This window comes from Ornithodoros turicata, chromosome 3 (assembly GCF_037126465.1).
Source record: "Ornithodoros turicata isolate Travis chromosome 3, ASM3712646v1, whole genome shotgun sequence".
NCBI lineage: Eukaryota > Metazoa > Arthropoda > Arachnida > Ixodida > Argasidae > Ornithodoros > Ornithodoros turicata.
This window is the reverse complement of record NC_088203.1, coordinates 90,025,650-90,044,614: the sequence shown is the minus strand read 5'-3', so window position 1 is coordinate 90,044,614 and position 18,965 is coordinate 90,025,650. Positions and strand designations below refer to the sequence as shown.

The 18,965-nt window shown below is 45.5% G+C and overlaps 1 protein-coding gene across 3 annotated transcripts in view; it reads right to left on the bottom strand.

The window, feature by feature from the left end:
• LOC135388798 (uncharacterized) overlaps positions 1 to 18,965 on the bottom strand; it is an 81,996-nt gene that overhangs the window by 31,552 nt on the left and 31,479 nt on the right. For all 3 annotated transcript variants that reach the window (XM_064618606.1, XM_064618605.1, XM_064618604.1), the window contains one exon: positions 1,233 to 1,371. In XM_064618606.1, the coding sequence (XP_064474676.1) occupies positions 1,233 to 1,371 (139 nt within the window). The remainder of the gene's footprint in view (positions 1 to 1,232; positions 1,372 to 18,965) is intronic.

Genomic DNA, 18,965 nt, shown 5'->3' with positions numbered 1-18,965 from the left:
CAGGAGTATGGTCGTAAAGCGCGTATGTCAGATTATCGGGGGTCATATTAACGAGGGTTCACTGTATTGCAAAATACAGCAAGAGCTGTCTTTTCCAGGAAGGCTTCCAAAATAATGCATATTCTGCCACAATGGAAGCAACCACTTCGGATCACAGTGCATCCATCGCTCTGTCCAGAACTATACTGCAACAATTAATTTCAACCAACAAACGTTGGTTTCTTAAATTTAATTATATCTAGCGGCTGCGTAAAGTATTGTGAGGGTTCAGAAGAGGTCAGTGCGCTAGCTTGAGTCATGGAAGGCAATGTTATAGCTTAACTTCACGTGATGGCGACACAGCAACTCTACAGCACTTCCCGCCTGCCACAAAGCCAGTATTCGTACGCCCTGTAGCACCTATACCGCACGAATAACACAAACGTCGTGGCCACGTTAGTGTTACAACCATAGTTGTGTTATTTCTTATCTATTTTAGAGAGAGGGACTCCGTAATTCAATCTATTTGAACTAATCAGTTTTCTGCCATCCAAATTCTGCAGGCTGAACTTTTCTATTGTTTTCAAGTGGCTTCCTATGTTACGTATTTCTTGCGGATGTGACGACGGTCCAAGACAGGTATCCACCTGTGTTTGCACAGCCTCTTTCCGAGCATTTCGCGGCCGAATCGCGCCTGCAGCCGGACACCGAACACAAAACTAGAATTCCCGAGCACTCCGGGTGAAATCCGGACAGGTGGCAACCTTATGCTCAACATGACCAAGAGCTGCTCCGAAGTGCCACTCAGTATCATACGACTGCCTTTACTTACAACGTCACGTACCTATCGTACACCTATCCGGGACACCTACCAGCTCTACGCCTTTGCTAATAACATCCCTCTCCCGCACAGAGTTTCGCTTTACTTCCTAGGGCTGCACAGGTAGTGGACTGCCAATTATCTTCGTACCAGTGACCCTGTGACTCTATGTAAAGCGAGTATATCTGCCACGTCTCGAGCTCTACGTTGCAATAGGCTACCGTTGCTCTCTTCACTATCCCTGTAGCAGTGGCAGTGGGAGTTGAAGAAAAGGTACCAGCACTGAAATTCCAACCCACAGCCTCCGATTTCCGGACGTTGTGAGGCTTGTGTTGTGTTCGTCCTTCTATATGTAATTGCCTCGTCCACCACTACGCAGCAGAAAGGAAAATGTGCTGGTAAAGGCTGCCAATGTAATGGCAGTGAGACTTACAGAATCCTTGCTGTCGGACATAGTGGAGTCAGGCGAGCAGCAACGATTGTCAGACCAGATGACATCATCGCGTACGGGACGTAAGACACGTCCGCCAGGGGGTAGTCTGAACTGCACATTCTTCTTTTTCATAGGCCAACTGAAAAAGGCATACGTTCATAAGCAGGACTTCTGGGTTTTTTCATTTTCCGAGTGACTTTGTGAAAATTTGACATTTTCCGAGAAAAAAAGTGCTACAAACTGCCATTACGGACTAAAAGAATGACAGCTACTACAGAAAGGACTAAGCAGCTGGTACGACAAATTTCATTAAAGTGTTAGTTAGCGCATGTGTTGTGTTCCTTCTTAAGTCCTCGTCTTATAGCGCTCAGCAGCAATATGGTCTCATACCAACAAGCCCAGATTTCGTCACTCTTCTAAAAGGGGTTCACATGGGTAACAACAACAACAACAACATAGATGAATGGATGATGATGATGTGGGATGTAACAGATGGGTAAACCATAGAGCATTTTGGGGTAATCACGTGGTTCCTTAGGGTGTCCCCAGAACGTCTTAGGGTAACTACAAATATCAATGCGACATTGCGCGCCCCCACGATGTTTCCAAGGGATCCTGGAACAGAAAAATGAAACGCAAAAAAAATCGATAGTTTCGAAGTCTCAAAAGAGGAGAGGACGTCACCGCAAGCTCTTCCTCCTCTCACTGTCTCCTACACTCTTAAAAAAAAGGGTGTGCTGTAACTCATTTTTAGAGGGAGTACTTACACCCTTGCCACATATATCACTCCTCAAAACGGCGTTACAACAGATCGTTTTTCTTTTTCTTTTTTTTGAGAGTGCAGCAACCGCGCGGGCCCTTCCTCGTCTCCGCGCCTCACTACAGTGTAGCCTCACGCTGGTAGACGGGCAGCAGCTGTGATGAGGAGACGGTAATCGACGTTCGATTAGCAACGTTGTCAGGCGCGTGGCAGATTTAGCGCCCTATGACGTCATAGTTCTTAAAACAATAAATTAATTTTATTATACTCCGTGTCACATAGAGAAATAATAATTTCGGGAAACACAGTGTGAGATGCCTGGATTGCAATGGCGCAAAATCGGCATGATCCGTAAAGGTACCAGTTTTTGTCCGTGGCGGTACTTTGAAATGCTAAAGTCTCACGCTCGCCTCATGAGGAATACCTCTCGTTTTTCGGATCCAGTGCGAACGGAAGGATTGTAAGCTACCGTTTTTATTGCGCTGTGTAAGACAGCGCCCAGTACAATATATGGGGCACCCTTTGTAACTAAACTACTTCCGCAAGGTACGACCGAACGGATGCCGTACATTGTCTAAAGCGAGCAGGATTTTTACGTCATGGAAGACCTTACCTGCCTCGTCGCTAATCTAGTTTGCGCCTTTTCTCTTTTTTTTTTTTTTTTTTTACGCACGCATAGAAATTCGAGCTCAATCTAGTGTACCCGAGAAGGTATAGGATACGCTCAAGCGCCTCTGCGTGCACCTTTCCGAAAAAACTCTGCGTGCACCTTTTCGTACAACCAGTACGTTTGCTTATTCACTCCACGACGATATCAGTCCCGAAACTAAATGATAAGCCATCGAACATGTGCTGGTGTTCACTGTTGGCGACCACTTTAAGAAAAGAAGTCCGAATAAAGTGCAGGCATTAGTGCGGACAAATCTCTGCATGCCACTCGGGCACTCTCGCAAATGTCTCTACCGTGATCGCATTCTTGGAGATACTTAACGCGTCTGAGGTATTTCCGCATGAAATTCCGCGTCTTATATTAGACCCATCCTTCATTTCACCATACGTTATTGCGTTGTGATGGATTATCTTGGCCGAAGATTTTTTCGCACCATTTCTGGCTCCTACGGTATTTTCTCCGCCTGTCGACATTCGGTGCATCAAATAATTTCTGTATTATGGATTGAAAGCTTTGGAAGGCTAGAAAATGTGCAAAATATCTTCAGAGAAACAGAACAAAGGACAGCGTAACGTGCAATTGAATATGTTTGGAAACGACTAAAATGTTTTTGCTTATTTCAGTTCTTCTGCAGCTCACTTCGTAGGAAACCACTTGACAAGTTTGGGACCAGTTCCAAAGTGGTTTATTGAACTGGGACCAGTTGGATCCGGGATCAGTTGCTAAGTGGTTTACGAAGTGGGACCACTTCAAACCGGTAATTGTTCAATAACACAGCTCGAACTGGTACCAGTTGGAAAAAAAATATTGCCTGGGACATCTCATGTGCTAGTGTGAGTACCCTGGGAAATACATGAAACGCGTCGGAAAGCACTAACACATTCATCAGCGTGTCATCTGTAAGATGATGCCTAAGTACGCGCTGCTCCGGGTCCCTCTAAATGATTTGATTCAATAGGTCACCTACGTATGTCTAGTGTATGGTCAAGAGGAATTTGATGACTGCCTGGAGCACTGGTTACATCGAGGCAGGAAGCCAATCCTCCAATATAGTCTGCGCGACGGCGTATGGCACGGAGACGTTAGCCCACTCCCTCACGTCCACATTGGCATGTGAGGCAGTTCGCTACATAATGTAGCCCGTGTAAAGAAGCGGAAGGAAGGTACGTGGACTTTCAGCCCCCCCCCCCCCCCCATAGCAAGGTCGCATATCTTTGATTCCGTGCTCACCGTGCTTACTGTGCACACCGCAGTTCGTATGATTGTTTACCGTGCTGAAACCGGGTGCTGAACCGCGTTCGAATACAAGCGCCGATTGTGGTGTCACAGATTCATCAAACGGGTTGTGACACTTCGCCCTACGTTATGCCGGATACGCGTAAAAAAAAACGTGTATTTGTATCGAATTGGAATTGGAAATGAAAGAAAAATATGGAGATGTTAGTCCCGGCCCAGTCAGGGCTGGCTACTCCAAAACGCGTTTGTGGTTGGAACCATAGATCCAGAAAAAATAGAAAAACAAACAAACAGTAAAGAGGTAGAGTGGGTCAAGCAGAAGATAACATAAAGGAGAAAGGGAAAGGGGGAGACGTTATGCACCGAGAAACACTCACTGAAACATTCGATCAACCTGCAATCCAATATTTATAGAGCAAATCAGGTAATTGGCACGTAGAAAATTCGCGTGAATACCGAAACTTCTCTGTTGTGACACCACGGGAGGCATTCCTGCCAGTGAAGCGGCAGCAATAAAGGTCACGTGCCTACGAGAACAAATAGGAATGACCGAAACCGTCGCTTCTGACGTCAGAGCTCCAACGGGGATCATGTCTAGGGGTCTGTATGTGGAGCTATCTGCGGCACGTCTGGGAATAATACTTTTTTTGTCAGTACTCTGGTCTGCTGTACAAGTGGCGCACGATGTAGTGGACCACAGACGTCGTGGTGTCACAGCCGCTTTGAGCCATACCCCGTCAGAGTCGGTCAGGGCGTGCAAGAAGCGGCGTGCAGCCGTATTAACCGACAAATCGCTAGCTGATGACACGGTATGGCTCCAATACGCTACGCATACGATACGCTAGGTTGCGAATGTCCGATGATAGGGATTTTGCTAGCACCGCCCCGCCACCAAATACTCCCAGAGGTCTTGCAACCTCCCCCCCCCCCCCCTCCTCCAAAACACCTGCCAAAAAGTTACATAAGCAGCGAATATCAGTGTCACATCCGCCTTAAGTCTACTGGACACCCACACTGTGTTGGGGAGTGGGAGACAAGTAGGAGATGTATGTTTGGGAGACAACTCCTTTTCTTGATATATAACTTGTTCTCTAGCTTGAATCGCTATTTTTAAATTGTTTTTGCGTGATCACTGAAGCTTTCGTTTACAAAATGCTATTGAAACGTTTCAGCTTTCCCAAATAAGTTTTCTTTTTCTTTTTTCTTTTTTTCATTCAAACTCAAGTTTTCTCTTCTTTTCGCTTTTCTTTTCTTTTACAGTTCGCCTGTCATAACCTAAACAACAAACATCGCCGGACTACTCCAATACCCACCATGCTGCTGTGTCAGGACGCTGCTCATACTTCGCCACCTGAATCCTGCAACCTGAAGTTGGAACGTTATTCAGCTTCAATTCCCTAGACGGCGCCAGTGTCCCATACGTTAGCATAGTGGATCCATATTACAGCGCATCTCTAACCCTACGAGGACGAGGAGGGAGGGGAGGAATGTTTGAGCCTCATATATAGTCACTGGTGACGAAAGCATTACATTCAACCAGAGTGAGGCAAGTGCGGGGAACGTTTTCTTTACGCCTTTTTTGGGGGGATTACAAGGGTTCTGTTGTTGAGCACAGTGAACGCCCAGACATGTTGTGATCAGCTAGCGACACATCTGGGGCTAGATTTTGAACTTTTCGCTATCCCGTAACGCTTGCTAAACGCTCGTGCTCCCCGGTTGACGGCCAATGCGCGTGACCGAATGAGCGCGCAAATTTTGAAAAATAGCTATAACGATCGCTATGTGCAGATCAAGATTGAGCCCCTGGCCGCTATAGAAACAAAACGCCGTGGACTGCTCAGCAAGGGGGTTCTTCTCTAATATGACATTGTCCGCCTGTATACGCGTCTCGTATGACTACTTCGACCATTTGTGATCTTCGACTGGATCCCACATCCCCCATATTTGCGGACTTTGGGCCATCGAACCTCTACCACGTTGCTTCATCTTTTTCACCATAGCACTGTGGCCCGTTTGCGAATGCCCCCTTATGGCTGCTTTCTGAGTGGACAGACGCTTTGTCACGTGCTTTCTCCAACCTTTTCCTCCTCTCATGCGGAGAGACGTACTGTCGTAGCCAGGTCCCCCAGGGTCGCCATTTTCCCATGTATTTGTTCCTATCCCGATGCGTGCAATGCCGGAGGCAGCCCTTAGATACCCCATTGTTACCAGACGTTGGCTTGCGTTTGATTGTAGCGCGCTAAAGATCCAGTTGAAGCACAATTCAAGCCAGGCCAAGTCACCGAATGAGAAATGGACGACAGCGCCTGCGGCGCCAACTGGCGGCGCCTGGTACGACAGGTACGCTATGTGATGCACGCAGCCGTGCACTAGATCCTTCCGATCGCTCAACACGTTTAAAAACGGGACCATAAAGTGAAACACGAAACGGAAAGTTGTTATACGTGCTTTATTTGGACATATAAAGACTAGATTCATTCGCAGAAACAACAAAAACATTTTGCCGCTAAGCTTAGCGCGCTGAAGTGGTCCGGAACGGCAACAGTGGGGTATCTAGTGGCGGCCTTCTTCGTTGCACGCCTTTCCGAGGTGAGTTTGGGGGACCTGGTCGTAGCGTACCCTCTTTTGGCGCACTCAAATCGGGAGTATTAGAAGCTCGGAGCGGCCACTAAACAGCGAAAAGCAACTTTGGAACGCTACACTGCTGGCTCGCTGATGCGGCTTCCTGTTGTCTGCCCATGCAGTGTGCAGACGGAGGACACGTTAGCCTAATTGAACCTATAGCAGCGTTGGAAGAGACGACGGCGGCTGTGAAGTCTTTTCCTTGCAACAGCGAACGAAATGATGTGAAGGTGAAGGCGAACTGTGAAGATGACTGCATGGCGTGAAGGTGTCTGCATTAAAGCACCGCATTTCCCGCGAATAACCGCCGATATCCGTGTGGAAGTTGCACACTTATACAAAAACATAACAGTTACAGTTAACATAACAGTTAAAATACTACCGCAGTTTTCTGAAATCGGAGCATTGGGTAACATAGAAAGTCCGTATTTTGCTACAAAGCCCACACTTCGAAGGTCGTCCTGCCGACGCTCAACAGGAAGTACGTCACGTAAAATCTCAAGCACCCGGGCGCTTGTCGTCTGTTTCAAAGCCCCCGTTTCAAAACGGGTAAGCGGTGAGCGGCGAGCGGCTCGGAGTCTCGCACTCCCGGGTGCGCGAGTGGTGCTTGTGTCGCGTTAAGTGAGTGGAGTCTGAAGCACTCGCACTCCGGGGCGTCTACTTAACGCAACCATTGACTGCAACAGTTAGCAGCATCACTGTACGTCACGACAAGTAGTGCGCCGACACTGAAACAAAAGGAACCCTATAGGTGGCGTGTGGTGGCACTGCAGTATAATTTATCTGACGGAGTAACTCTGTTAGGGTTGACGGACTACAGTTCCTGCCGTCCTGAGGTTGAACGGGTACAGCTCATACCGTAGCTTGTACATGTTTCCCACGTGAGTGCTCGTTATCGAACGCCTTATGAGGGATCACCGTGTCGAGGAGTGCAAAAGGTATCGACAACGTAAGAAGTTTGCATCGGCAGGTAAACTAAACGAATAAACATCACAGACACGATACCAAACTAATAAAAGATTTAATTTGGCTGGTCGCACTGGCGTTATGACCCAGAAACACATTATAATCATACGTATGAGGATTTTATCAGGTAGCACCAAAGTGCAGTCCATTCTTTTCTCTCTCTCCTACACGCCCCTTCGCTCTCTGCATGGAGGTGCATGATCGACACAGATGAAACGTGTAGAGACGGCGGCTCAAACGATTGTCTCTTTGTCCTCATTTGTGGCCGACTTATCATTCACTCTAACCACCAGAGAGTCACGAGCTCCGCCTTGATGGACAGAACAGTACACGATATACTTTGGGCGACGCAAGGCAGCATAGAAATATATTTCTCTGGGAACAGTTGCTTGGTGAACAGGAGGAACTTTTAGTTCTGCAACCTGGGCCCTAAAGTGACCGTCCCACACAGATTGAGCGATTCCGAAACTTCACAGAAATTTTATTCGGGAGCACAACTGATACGCACTAGTGAAAGGTCCATTCAAAATACCGGAGTAGTTTTCAAGATATGCTTCGAAATGTTAGCAATAGCAGATGTCTCATGTTGCGCCCGTGGAGCACAGCAACGTGTACGCGGTGATATGATGTACTGCAACGCTATAGAGCTGGGGTATCCCACCCCACTACCCCCAGCTCGCGTGACTCAGTGGTTAGCGTGGTGGCCATGTCACGTCGAGACTGGGAGATACCCGGGTTTGAATCCCGGTGCCGGCTGTGCTGTCTGCGGTTTTTCCTGGGTTTTCCTCAGACGCTTTCAGACATATGTCGGCACACTTCCCTTAGAAGTCGGCCCAGGACGCACATTCCCCCAGGGCGTCAGTCGTGACGTTGCCCACCTCTGTGAGGCCGACAATGGCGAGCCCTTTCACAACCAGTACCACCACCACCATGTTAGATATTACATGAAATTGAAATAAAATGAATGGATCACACACACACACACAGTGGCAGCGGACACCTACAAGCAGGGAAGGGTAACGGAAAGAGAAACGGTGTATTACCAAAATTGGAGATGGTAACGATAACGGAAACGGAAACGCATACCACGGTCCTCCATTACCGAAAACAGAAACGAAAACGAATTTATCGTCCGGTATTGAATTCGGGTAATGGCTATTCCTGTCGTGCGATGACATTTGAGTGACTTTTCATTTTTTGCTTTTGTATTTTGATGACTCCCTTCCGTGTAATGCTCTAAATACTACACGAGAGGATGGGAAGAAACCGCAAATTGGATCTCGAGGGTGCATCCCTCACTTACCACGCCCAAGTCCTCATAACTCCATGACATCAACACATGACTATACTCCACCATAGCATGAGGATGCCAGCCTATGATTTTTAGTTGTTTATCTTGTGCTTTTTTTTTTCTTTTCACTGTGGCCATGGCAGTATTATTTACTATTGAGAGCGTCCGCTTATGAATGCGACATTGGATGAAAGTTACGCCCGTCTTGAGTTGCTGGACTCCGAGTGACTGAAGACTGAAAACATGTTCCTACATATATATATATATATCTCAGTCGTCTCGCGACGTAAACCACCAATTATTATTATTATTAATATATATATATATATATATATATATATATATATATATAGGAACATGTTATCTTGCAATATGTGCGCATCCCAACGACGTAAAATTACTTGTGTAGTGTGTAGCAAAACACCGAAGCAGCACTTGGGCAGAACAGGGTGCCGATAGAGCCGGACGGGCTGACCTCCCGCAGCTCTGTAACAACCGTTCCATTACCGGAAACAGTAACGGAAACGGAACGGAAACGAAATTGAAAGGCCGGTATCAGAAACGGATAACGGAAACGAAAATATAGCAGTAACGAAACTAGAAACGGTAACCAAAATACGTCCGTTATCCTTCCCTGCCTACAAGCACATCCCTCCGGCACATAGGCGACTTCACTGCTTGTTCAGCGTCACGTTCGGGTCACCAAATGTAGAGGATGTGAGCGCCAAGCTGTTCAACCAGCCTCATCGCCATTGTCATAAGCAAGCAGTGGTGCCGCTCAGTGCCGTAGCCACGGGGGGGCTAGGGGGGGCCCGGGCCCCCCTACCTGCCACTGACCGACCCACGCAAATCGTGCAAATCCGAGGAGAAAATAATATATGGGGGGGGACCAGTGTGACGATCGCGAAAGTTCTTACAGTTCATGGCGTCTATCTAAGCGGCACACTTGAATGGTTTCCAAAGTATGAGCCTTTCAAAATCCTTCCCATCTCGTGACACCACCTCATTGGACATCACAGTATAATCGTATTGTGAATGTCGAAATCAATTATTTTCGTTTTTTTTTTTTTTCAATCGCATGCTGCGGTGTGCACAAGTATTGTGTGTTGTCGCACCCAGGATCAACGTTGGGGGGTTCGTATAGAGCCCCCCCCCCCTCCTACCTTAGAGGTCTGGCTACGCCACTGGTGCCGCTATAGTATACTATAAGCGCGCGCCACGAGCTGATGTACGTTCTTTATCTATTTTAACGTCGTCGCTCATGGATCCCGGATCCTGGTATTAGCTCATTCGGTCATTCAACACCCAAATTGCTTGGCAAATAATTGCATTCATTCTATGTATCATCCCAGAGTGTTGAGTAAACTATCTGTGTTTTCCAAATGCCGTAATCTTGAATCTCTTGAGTTAGGTAGATAGCCAGGGGCATCGGGTCCGTCGCCGACGTTTAACGCCATCTTCACCCCTTTTCCCTCGGTCTGTCTTGCCTCACAAGGAGATGGTGTTCCCCTGCATGAGTCCTGACCGGCGGTGATTGAATGTCCCAGCGGGCAGATGTTCGCGGCCTCACGCTAGAGCGGTGCCGGTAGAACTGGAGCTGCTGCTGGTAGCGCGTGTCCATAGCGGGGTGACTACATAAAAGCACATAAAGTGCCACTACGGACTAAATATCGTTTCTTCAAAATCCTACCAATGTTATGTTACTGAAATCTTCTTGTCTCAGTTTACATTCCTGCAAAATATTTTGGCTCTACGTGACGCGAAAGCTAGAGGAAATTAATTTTCATTTTTGAGAAGTGTGACGTTATGTTATGCTCCGAACCTCCTGGCTCTCATCTGGCCACGTTGTTGCCCTTCGCGTCTACCGGGGGGCTCACTTTTTGCACTCCTTTAGCGGAGCCTCACGTGACATATCATCGAACCGCTCTGACCTTGGAGAAAACACAAAGGAGGGAGAAGGCATCTCTCCCATTTTTCCCTCTTTCGATCAGCCTCACATGACTTCACCACGTGACACTCCCCGGACGCCGGCGTCGTTGCTAGGAGTGCTATAGGAGACGAGTGCCCTCTCCAGAACACGACATCATTGCAATTTGTGGGCCTATGATTACGTCACTCGCTCGTCACGTCATCGAAACTTGTGGAGGCTCAGCAGAACTTCAAAAACTGACAGAAATGCACAGCTTTCGTAAACAGGATTGAGATTTCGCATATAGAATCCTTGAGGCACCTTCATTTTATGGTCTAAATAAAATAAACGTTGTTTTCTGAGCACGGAGTGGCACTGCACGCACGGGTGCTTGCTTGCTTGGGAAGGTAGCGCGCAGCGACGCGTGGGCGATATGTATATACCGTGCGGTTCAAGAGAGACTCATCTCCGCTCTATTGCGCATGCACCGGTGTTAGTTCCCCTTTCTCCAACTTTCACGCGAACGAAATATGGCAGAACGCCTAACCTAACTAACCCTCGTACCGAACTCTCACGCGAACGAAATATGTCAGAACACCTAACCTAACTGACCCTCGTACCGGACTCTCACGGGAACGAAATATGTCACGACACCTAACCTAACTGACTCTCGTGCCGGACTCTCAGCGCGCCCGCCACACCAATCGTCCCAAAATGTGTGTGACTGTACGTGTACACGTGGTATTCTCGGATGAGAATACCATCCCATAACCAATGGGGAAAAAAAGTGACATGAAAATTCAGCTGTCCAGTAGCGTGAAATATGTTCGCGTACCCGACCATGGCCGGCGTTGTGAAGCCCGCATCCGCCCCGAGCCCGGTGGCTGAAACCCGAGCCAGGCCCAGGCCCGCATAGAAAACGCAAAGCACTCGGACTTTCGAGTAACCCGGGCCCGTGCAGTGCTCTACTTAAAGTACAATACAAATTACATGATTGAAAATTTTCTTAAAGTACAGCACAATTTCAAGCACTATTTCAAGTACTGCCCATCATTGCACGTACCAAGGAGGACGAGGTTTAGGGATGGAACGGGATCTTTCTCTTTTTTTTTTTTTAACTTTTAGTTTTTGTCGATCTAGGGTGAAGCTGAGGGCAAAGATTATATAGGCGACGAATAAAATATTCGAGCAAGGACCGCAAAAAAAAAAAAAATAGAAGAAGAAGAAAACACGCTTGCAACCACTGATCTCGATTGTAAAAGGTTGGATCGCGGATAGGGAGCGCGAGCGTGCGGCAACCGGCCGCCATCTTACTGTACCCACAACAGTCGCCGCAGCGATCATGGCAACTTCTTGCAATTACAGTCGTACCAACCGTACTGGCAAGGATACCGGACCAAAATTTGTACAGGTGAGTCATTCTTTATCAAGGAATAAATAGGCGTCCATTCTGTACATTTATTTGACAATTATGAAGTGTTTTTTTGCCCAAAACCAGCACTGGGTGCAAGTTGTTTGATCGCTCTTCCGAGGTTCAATCGAACACACTTGCATTTTACCCGCCGGCAAATACAGTTTGAGTGCATAATATGCTTGAGAGAACATGTTACACTACACAGGTAGTGTTGTCATCAATATATGTGCAAGCACTCGAGCGCTTTTTTGCATGCATTGATAGCATGGTACTGCATGGCTAGCATGGTAGCTCTGCGGAAGCAAGTGCCACATTCTTTTCTTTGAATTACCTTCGCGCACAAGTTCGGTATTACGTCATAATGAGATCAAGATTGTCACCTTTTTTCATGTATTGGTATTGTTTTGTGCCTTGGTTTGATTTGTGACAAAGAATCCTACGTAACGGTGGTGTGGCGCGACTTGAATAACGCCTTTGTGTCTGAGCTGTATCGTCAGCTTGTTGCGATAATAATAATTTGTATCTTGTCGTGTTATTTGCAGCAGTGTGGTCTCTCAATACAGGTTTCCTCACGGGGGCTACCCAGAGGATCGTCTGTGTCATCGTCTGATGCGATCGAGCTTACAGATAAGTATCATGTTCCTCATTCACGGGTTCCTACTTTACGAGGAGGAACCACCACAGTGCACGCACTGTGGTAAGCCTCTCTCAATTTTGCACATTCTCTTTACATGTTCACATCATGGAACACATCACTTCAAAGAGCTTTATATACACCTTAGACCACTTCACCAAGCATTGTGTCTTAGTGATGAAGCTATAATTTCTTTTACAACAGCGTTTAAACGTTGAAATTTTTAAAAGACATCAAGATTGTAAACCCTGTTTTAAACTGATGTTTTAAACATTTATGCGATGCTTTTACTAAACAACATATTTATTTTTAACTAGTTGCATCCTAACCTGTTCTCTCCTTCACAGCTGCCTCGACATACGCAAGAAATGGGTGCAAAACCTGAGCAGTGCCCACAAACTTCGATCACCGCAGCACCTCCAAAAAGTAAAAGCATGTGTGTCACATGAGATTTTTAAAGATATTCGTAGTATATAATACCTTGTATTAACTGTTGTAGATCTAACCCACCTCTACAGTATACACCCTCAGGAATTAAAACTCGTTGTGGAACTGTGGTCATTGTTTCAGTTACTAGGCATGCACATATATGCTATAAGAAGAAAATTATTTCTTGATAATGCACTACTGTTGATCAAACTCATGCAGCTGTAGGTTTACCTTCGGCCTCTTGGAACTCTCTGTAGTTGCCTTAGCTGCAGGAGGAGTGTCCTCCAACATGTCAACTACTTGCAAAAATGTTGACGTATTTAAGGTTATGACCAGAGTTGTACGTAACGCGTTACTAGGAATTGCGTTACTAGTAATGAATTACTTTGCTCAGTAATTTTTAACGTAATCAATTCATTTTGTGAGCAAGTAATTTTTCATGTAATCTGATTACAATTTTCAGTAATCAATTACTGAGTAATCGATTACTTTTTAACCTTCTGTCAACAATGGCAACCATTTTCAGCAAGCCAATCTGTTCTTCTGTTCCACCACGAGTTCGACTGAAACAATGAGGCAAATGGTCACTGTGACGGCCGTCTCTAGTCCACACGTGTTCCATGCACACCACAGTAATATGATAATCCCTTAAAACCGCGACCTACTGGAGCAACAGTAAAATAAGTGACTGCATTGATAAATTCTACGGGCTGAACATAACAATAGTAACAGAACGAAGCGGATGTTTCGATGTTGTTTTAAATGCGTATATAAATCTGTAATAAACGCGTGTATGTGTTTTGTATGTTGCTTTCAAATGTATTTGTGAATTTCACTTATCATGTATGTTGGTGTCTCATTAGAATTTGCAACAAGAGCTGCATGTTTGCACACTGCAGGCTTGTTGGCTTTGCTATGGCCGACAATTTAAAAGTAACGGGAAAAGTAACGCGCTACATTTTTAATCGGCAACGTATTACATTTTTGATAAAGTAACTTGTAACGGTAAAGAATTACTTTTCGCGCAGTAGTAACAGTAATTGTAATCAATTACTTTTTTCGAGTAACGTGTACAACTCTGGTTATGACACAGTTTGAAGGGTTTCAATTCAGGAAATTTGCAGTAGCAGGGCCTGCCAGAGTGAAACCTACTGAATATTTATGGTGTCGAAGGGGCGGTTCCTTCAGTACAGGAATACCTTGGATGGGAGCAAAAAGCTTGAAATTAACAAAGTGTTGTTTGCATTACGCAATTTGTAATACACTGAACAACTAGGCAGCAAAACAAAAATTTAAAATTCAGCATGTATGAAAATTGAGTGCAACAAATTTACATAGTGTACCTGTACGTTGTCATTTCTGTGATATACAGGGTGTATGCTATAAAAGGTCAGTGACATTTTCGCGCGTGACACTATATGTGTTTGAGAGACGGACTTGTGCTGCCATACAGTGAATCACTTATGCCAGAGAAACCTACAAAAAATTGTGGTTACCACTCACTGCGTAATAAAATTAACACGGCCACAGAATCTTTCGTCTTCATGTGTTTCCCATGCGCAATACCAATGGATGGAGGTGAAGGTTTGCATGGTCATATTTATTTTGTTAGACAGTGCTAGGTAACCACAATCGTTTCGTAGGTCCCCCTAGCATCAATTATTCACTTTGAGGCAGAGGAAGTCTTTTCGTAATAGAGGTATAGCATCAAGGATGTATCACTTCTTGCACGAAAATGTGACTGACCTTTTATAGCATACACCCTGTATATTGTCATTGCAGGGAGGTCGCAAAACAATAAATGTATTGTTTTGTCACTTCCCTGCGCATTCATTGTATCTTGAAATGCGTATATGCCAGAATAAGTGTTGAACTTGAAAAATGTATATTCTCTTTATTCATAGAGCATAACATCACTTATCTTTACAAAAGCATATCGTGTTAATCTTTGTCACTCAGAATGCACAACCAAGAAAGCCATCTTCCACTAAACATCACGTTTGACATGATTCAGTTGGTATCATTTCATACACAGGGAACACCAGGGCTCCAGTTTCAAGCTCCAAATCGTCATGTTGCAGTTTGGAAACCGTACATGTGTAGTGCAAGAGAGCCCTTGCACATGAAAATGTAAGATAGGAGTTACTGTTAATACAAAGTGAATCCTATGAGAGAGAGTGACGCTGAAGAAAAGTGTGCAAACTGCGGAAAGTGCCATAGAAGGTCTTCAGAAATCGTGCCTGGTTTCACAGCAGTGCTACCACATTCCCTTTTAGATTACGATGATAATGAATGGAGTTCCAGATGTGCAGCTGCATTTTTTGCAACGTGCTCCACATAACAAGCATGACAAAGTCAGCAGTGGATGGCAGGCCCCCATCCTTACGCAGCTTTGTTCACGCTGCAGTTCTATTCAGCAAAAGCATGTGAGTACGCGAGAAGGACATTCAATTTCACCTGCAAATAATCAGAGCAAATGAAGGAAGAAAAAAAAAAAGAAGTGCTGTACTTCAAAAGGAGATAAGTCTTGTGTCTCAAGGAGGTGTTACCACTTACTAAATAACTTGATTAAGTTTACATCAATACCTAGATTAACTGGCCTTGCGTGATCTAATTGCGTGCAGTAATTGTTTGGGATGCTTCGGTGTGTTCATATTTGCGAGGCATTACGTCGAAGACACCACTGTCGTTCACTAAAAGACCCGTTCTTGCTTGATATCAATCATACTAAACGCATACACGGCTAAAACAACGGCTGTGATTCTACGGGGCGATTTCTTTCTACCATGCGGGTATATCCCTTCTGGGACCGTTCTTTGTGGAACAATTTTTGTCCAGAACGCAGCACGGGATATTATATACATGGTTGTTGTTAACCTCACATCGTTTCTTATTGAAATATTGGCTGGGAAACGTGCTGTAGTACAATTCCCAGCGCTGCACTGCAGTGACGGTCTAGTTTCGAAATGCAAAACATAACGTTATTAAGAATCGAAATGCAGGGTACCTGCGAAACACTGTAGGATACATCAGTATACTGGCACCTTATAAAATCGCGTGACGACAAACAATGATCAACGCCTGTAGCGCAATAAATACTCACAATCTCTGTTGCCTCCCATTGTTTCCAATGGGCACACACAGCGTTTTAGGGCCCACCAACATGGCGGCCCGAATGCGTGCCTCTCTCCCACGAGCCCCTCTCCCATACGCGATCCAGCCTTTATACATAGAGATCAGTGCTTGCAACAAACACGTTTTTGATTGGAAACCCTTCAGGCCTTTGTTTCTGTTCTTCCTTCTTTGTCGAAAATTGTCATTCCTAAAGTGATCGCCGGTCACCTACTGTACACCAAAGATTACACGCGTGTACACTGCTCACAATTTCGCGATTCCAGCGTTTCGCAGTGCCGAACCTTTCGTCAACTTTCACAACTTTTTCAGTGTTCTAAGTACGTATAATGCAACTCAACGCCCAACAAAATTTACGCGCAAAATATGAAGCACTGATATCGGTAATTGATTCAGAAACACTGCAAAACCTAAAGCTGACCGCGTAGAAAAGCGTGGGCCTGCTTCGCCGGATCATGCCGAATCCGCACTCGCACTAAAATCACTGAATTGAATTGAATCGAATTGAATTGATCTTTATTATCCACAAACAGTGGTGGAGCCAAGGACAAAAAGCTAGATTCTAGTTTGTAAAGGCCCTCAGCTCCCACAGTATGGGAAAAGATTCCGATTGGGAAAAGCAACGCCATTATTTTCCTTTCCCGCTGTGACTTTGGAGCAAAAATGGCGGCCCCAGCATGGGTTCGTATGGTTGGTATGCTACGGCCGCCATTTTTGCTCCAAGGTCGTGGCGGCAAAGATCAGAAGACGGCGGTACTTTTCCGAATCCAGTGACTTTAACTAGCGCTCCACCGCAGCGTCGACTACAGTTCGATAACGAGGCGACGGAGGTCTCGGTCAGATATATAACCTAGGAGGTCGGAGCTTTATCTGCTGCGATACACTTTAAATCAACGTTCCATACTTTCGTAGCCACACAATAGGCGTCGGACGCAGAGATGGGGCGTAATACGTTACATCTCGGTAACGAGAAGCTAATGCATTACATTTCGTGGTGGAGTAGTGTAATGTCCATTTTGGCCGGGGTAATACGTAATGGCGTTACTCATTACTTGGGCTGAAAATTCCGGCATTGTCTAAGGCCAGTAATTAAGTATTGTGCCGGGAGCAGGCAAGGAGAATCCCATGGCTGGAATTTCCCAGCCACGTTTGTCACCGAACGGATCGAAAAAAAAAGTTGTTGTTGTTCGATCGGATCACCAACGAAGAAGATAGACTACAGGTGGAGGGGCGCTGCAATCAATATTACCTGGGGTCGATCATATAGATTACGCATAGTGATCCTATCATTCCTACCACCGACAGGTGTGTAACCAAGTAAAAGAATAATCACGTCTCACAGCAATATGCGCTTCAAACACGACATAGAATTGTTTGAGAGATTTCTAGGAAAATATAATGCCAAAGTAACCCCAGCAGTGTAATATTTCTTCCAGCGGTCTTCTTTACGATGTTCGCTCACCTGTGATCTCTCAACGGTTTTTTGTCTCCGGTAACGCTCCTACTGTACATTGCTTTCTTTTGTATTTTCTTTTTCGCGCCCTCAGTCCTCTCTAGTAAGAATTTGTATTTCCTCTTCACCACCTTCGTCGTCCCCTTTCTCTGATGTACATTAGTAGAAATATCTCTACCAAGTGTTCAATGTATCGCACCTGATGAAGGACGGACTCCGTCCGAAAGCTTATTTTTCCGGTAAAATAAATGTTTCAATCTCTTTAAATACTTATTTTAATTACTTGACGAAAGTAATTGCATTAGTAAGGCATTACTTTGCAAACCTGTAACGAGTAGTTGTAAAGCACTACAAAATAAAAATTATGGCAGAATTAATGCGAATCCTTCGCGCTATTTCACCAACACCGATAGCTGTCGGGTCCACCCGAGACATTACAACGTGTGAGACTGTGGCGCCCTCTGTGAGGCGCGGGCGGAGGCACTTTAGCGCAGGCTTATCCCAACGTTAGTGCCGTGTATGTCAAAGGGAGGCTGACAATTAGGAGGAGCCTAAAAAAAGTCTCGACCTGTCAATCAAACTGAGCGTTTTTCATTGGCTTCTGTTTCCTATGCGGGCCGCCATGACACCACAATTTTCCCGAAAATAGCGGCGAAGCTTGGAAAAGCGAAACGAGGATTTGATGACAATATTTTTTTTTCCACAAATTACTTCAATTGTATTCCGTAAGCGCATATCGTGTTGCAATTATCTTGCAAATCACTTACGTTCCAGTGTCGATGTTTACGTGAATAGAATATGTTTATTCGTCGTTGTTAGGCTTAGCAAAAACAGCAATCGCGCGCAAGTGGCAAGAAAAACGCTACGGACGAAAACAAACAAAAAATGCATTGTATGACAGACTTTTATTCATATACACACCTTTGCCCGTTCTTGATTCAATCTTATTACATATCATAGCTAAATACGTATAACACCGGCAGTCGGTTCAAACAGGCGGTTCTTCCGGCCAGTTCTGCTAGCAAACTACGAATGCACTTCTGCTACTTCTGCCCTTCTGCGTCTTCTCGACATGCCCCTCTCCATCTAGATGGCGTCAATAAAGGTGGACACAAAATCCATTATGTTGTTAGGTCGTCGGTGAATATCCTATTCAATCCAATTCTCCCAGGTCTCAGGTATCCCTTCAAATCCGCGTAAGCGGTAGAGGGAGGCAA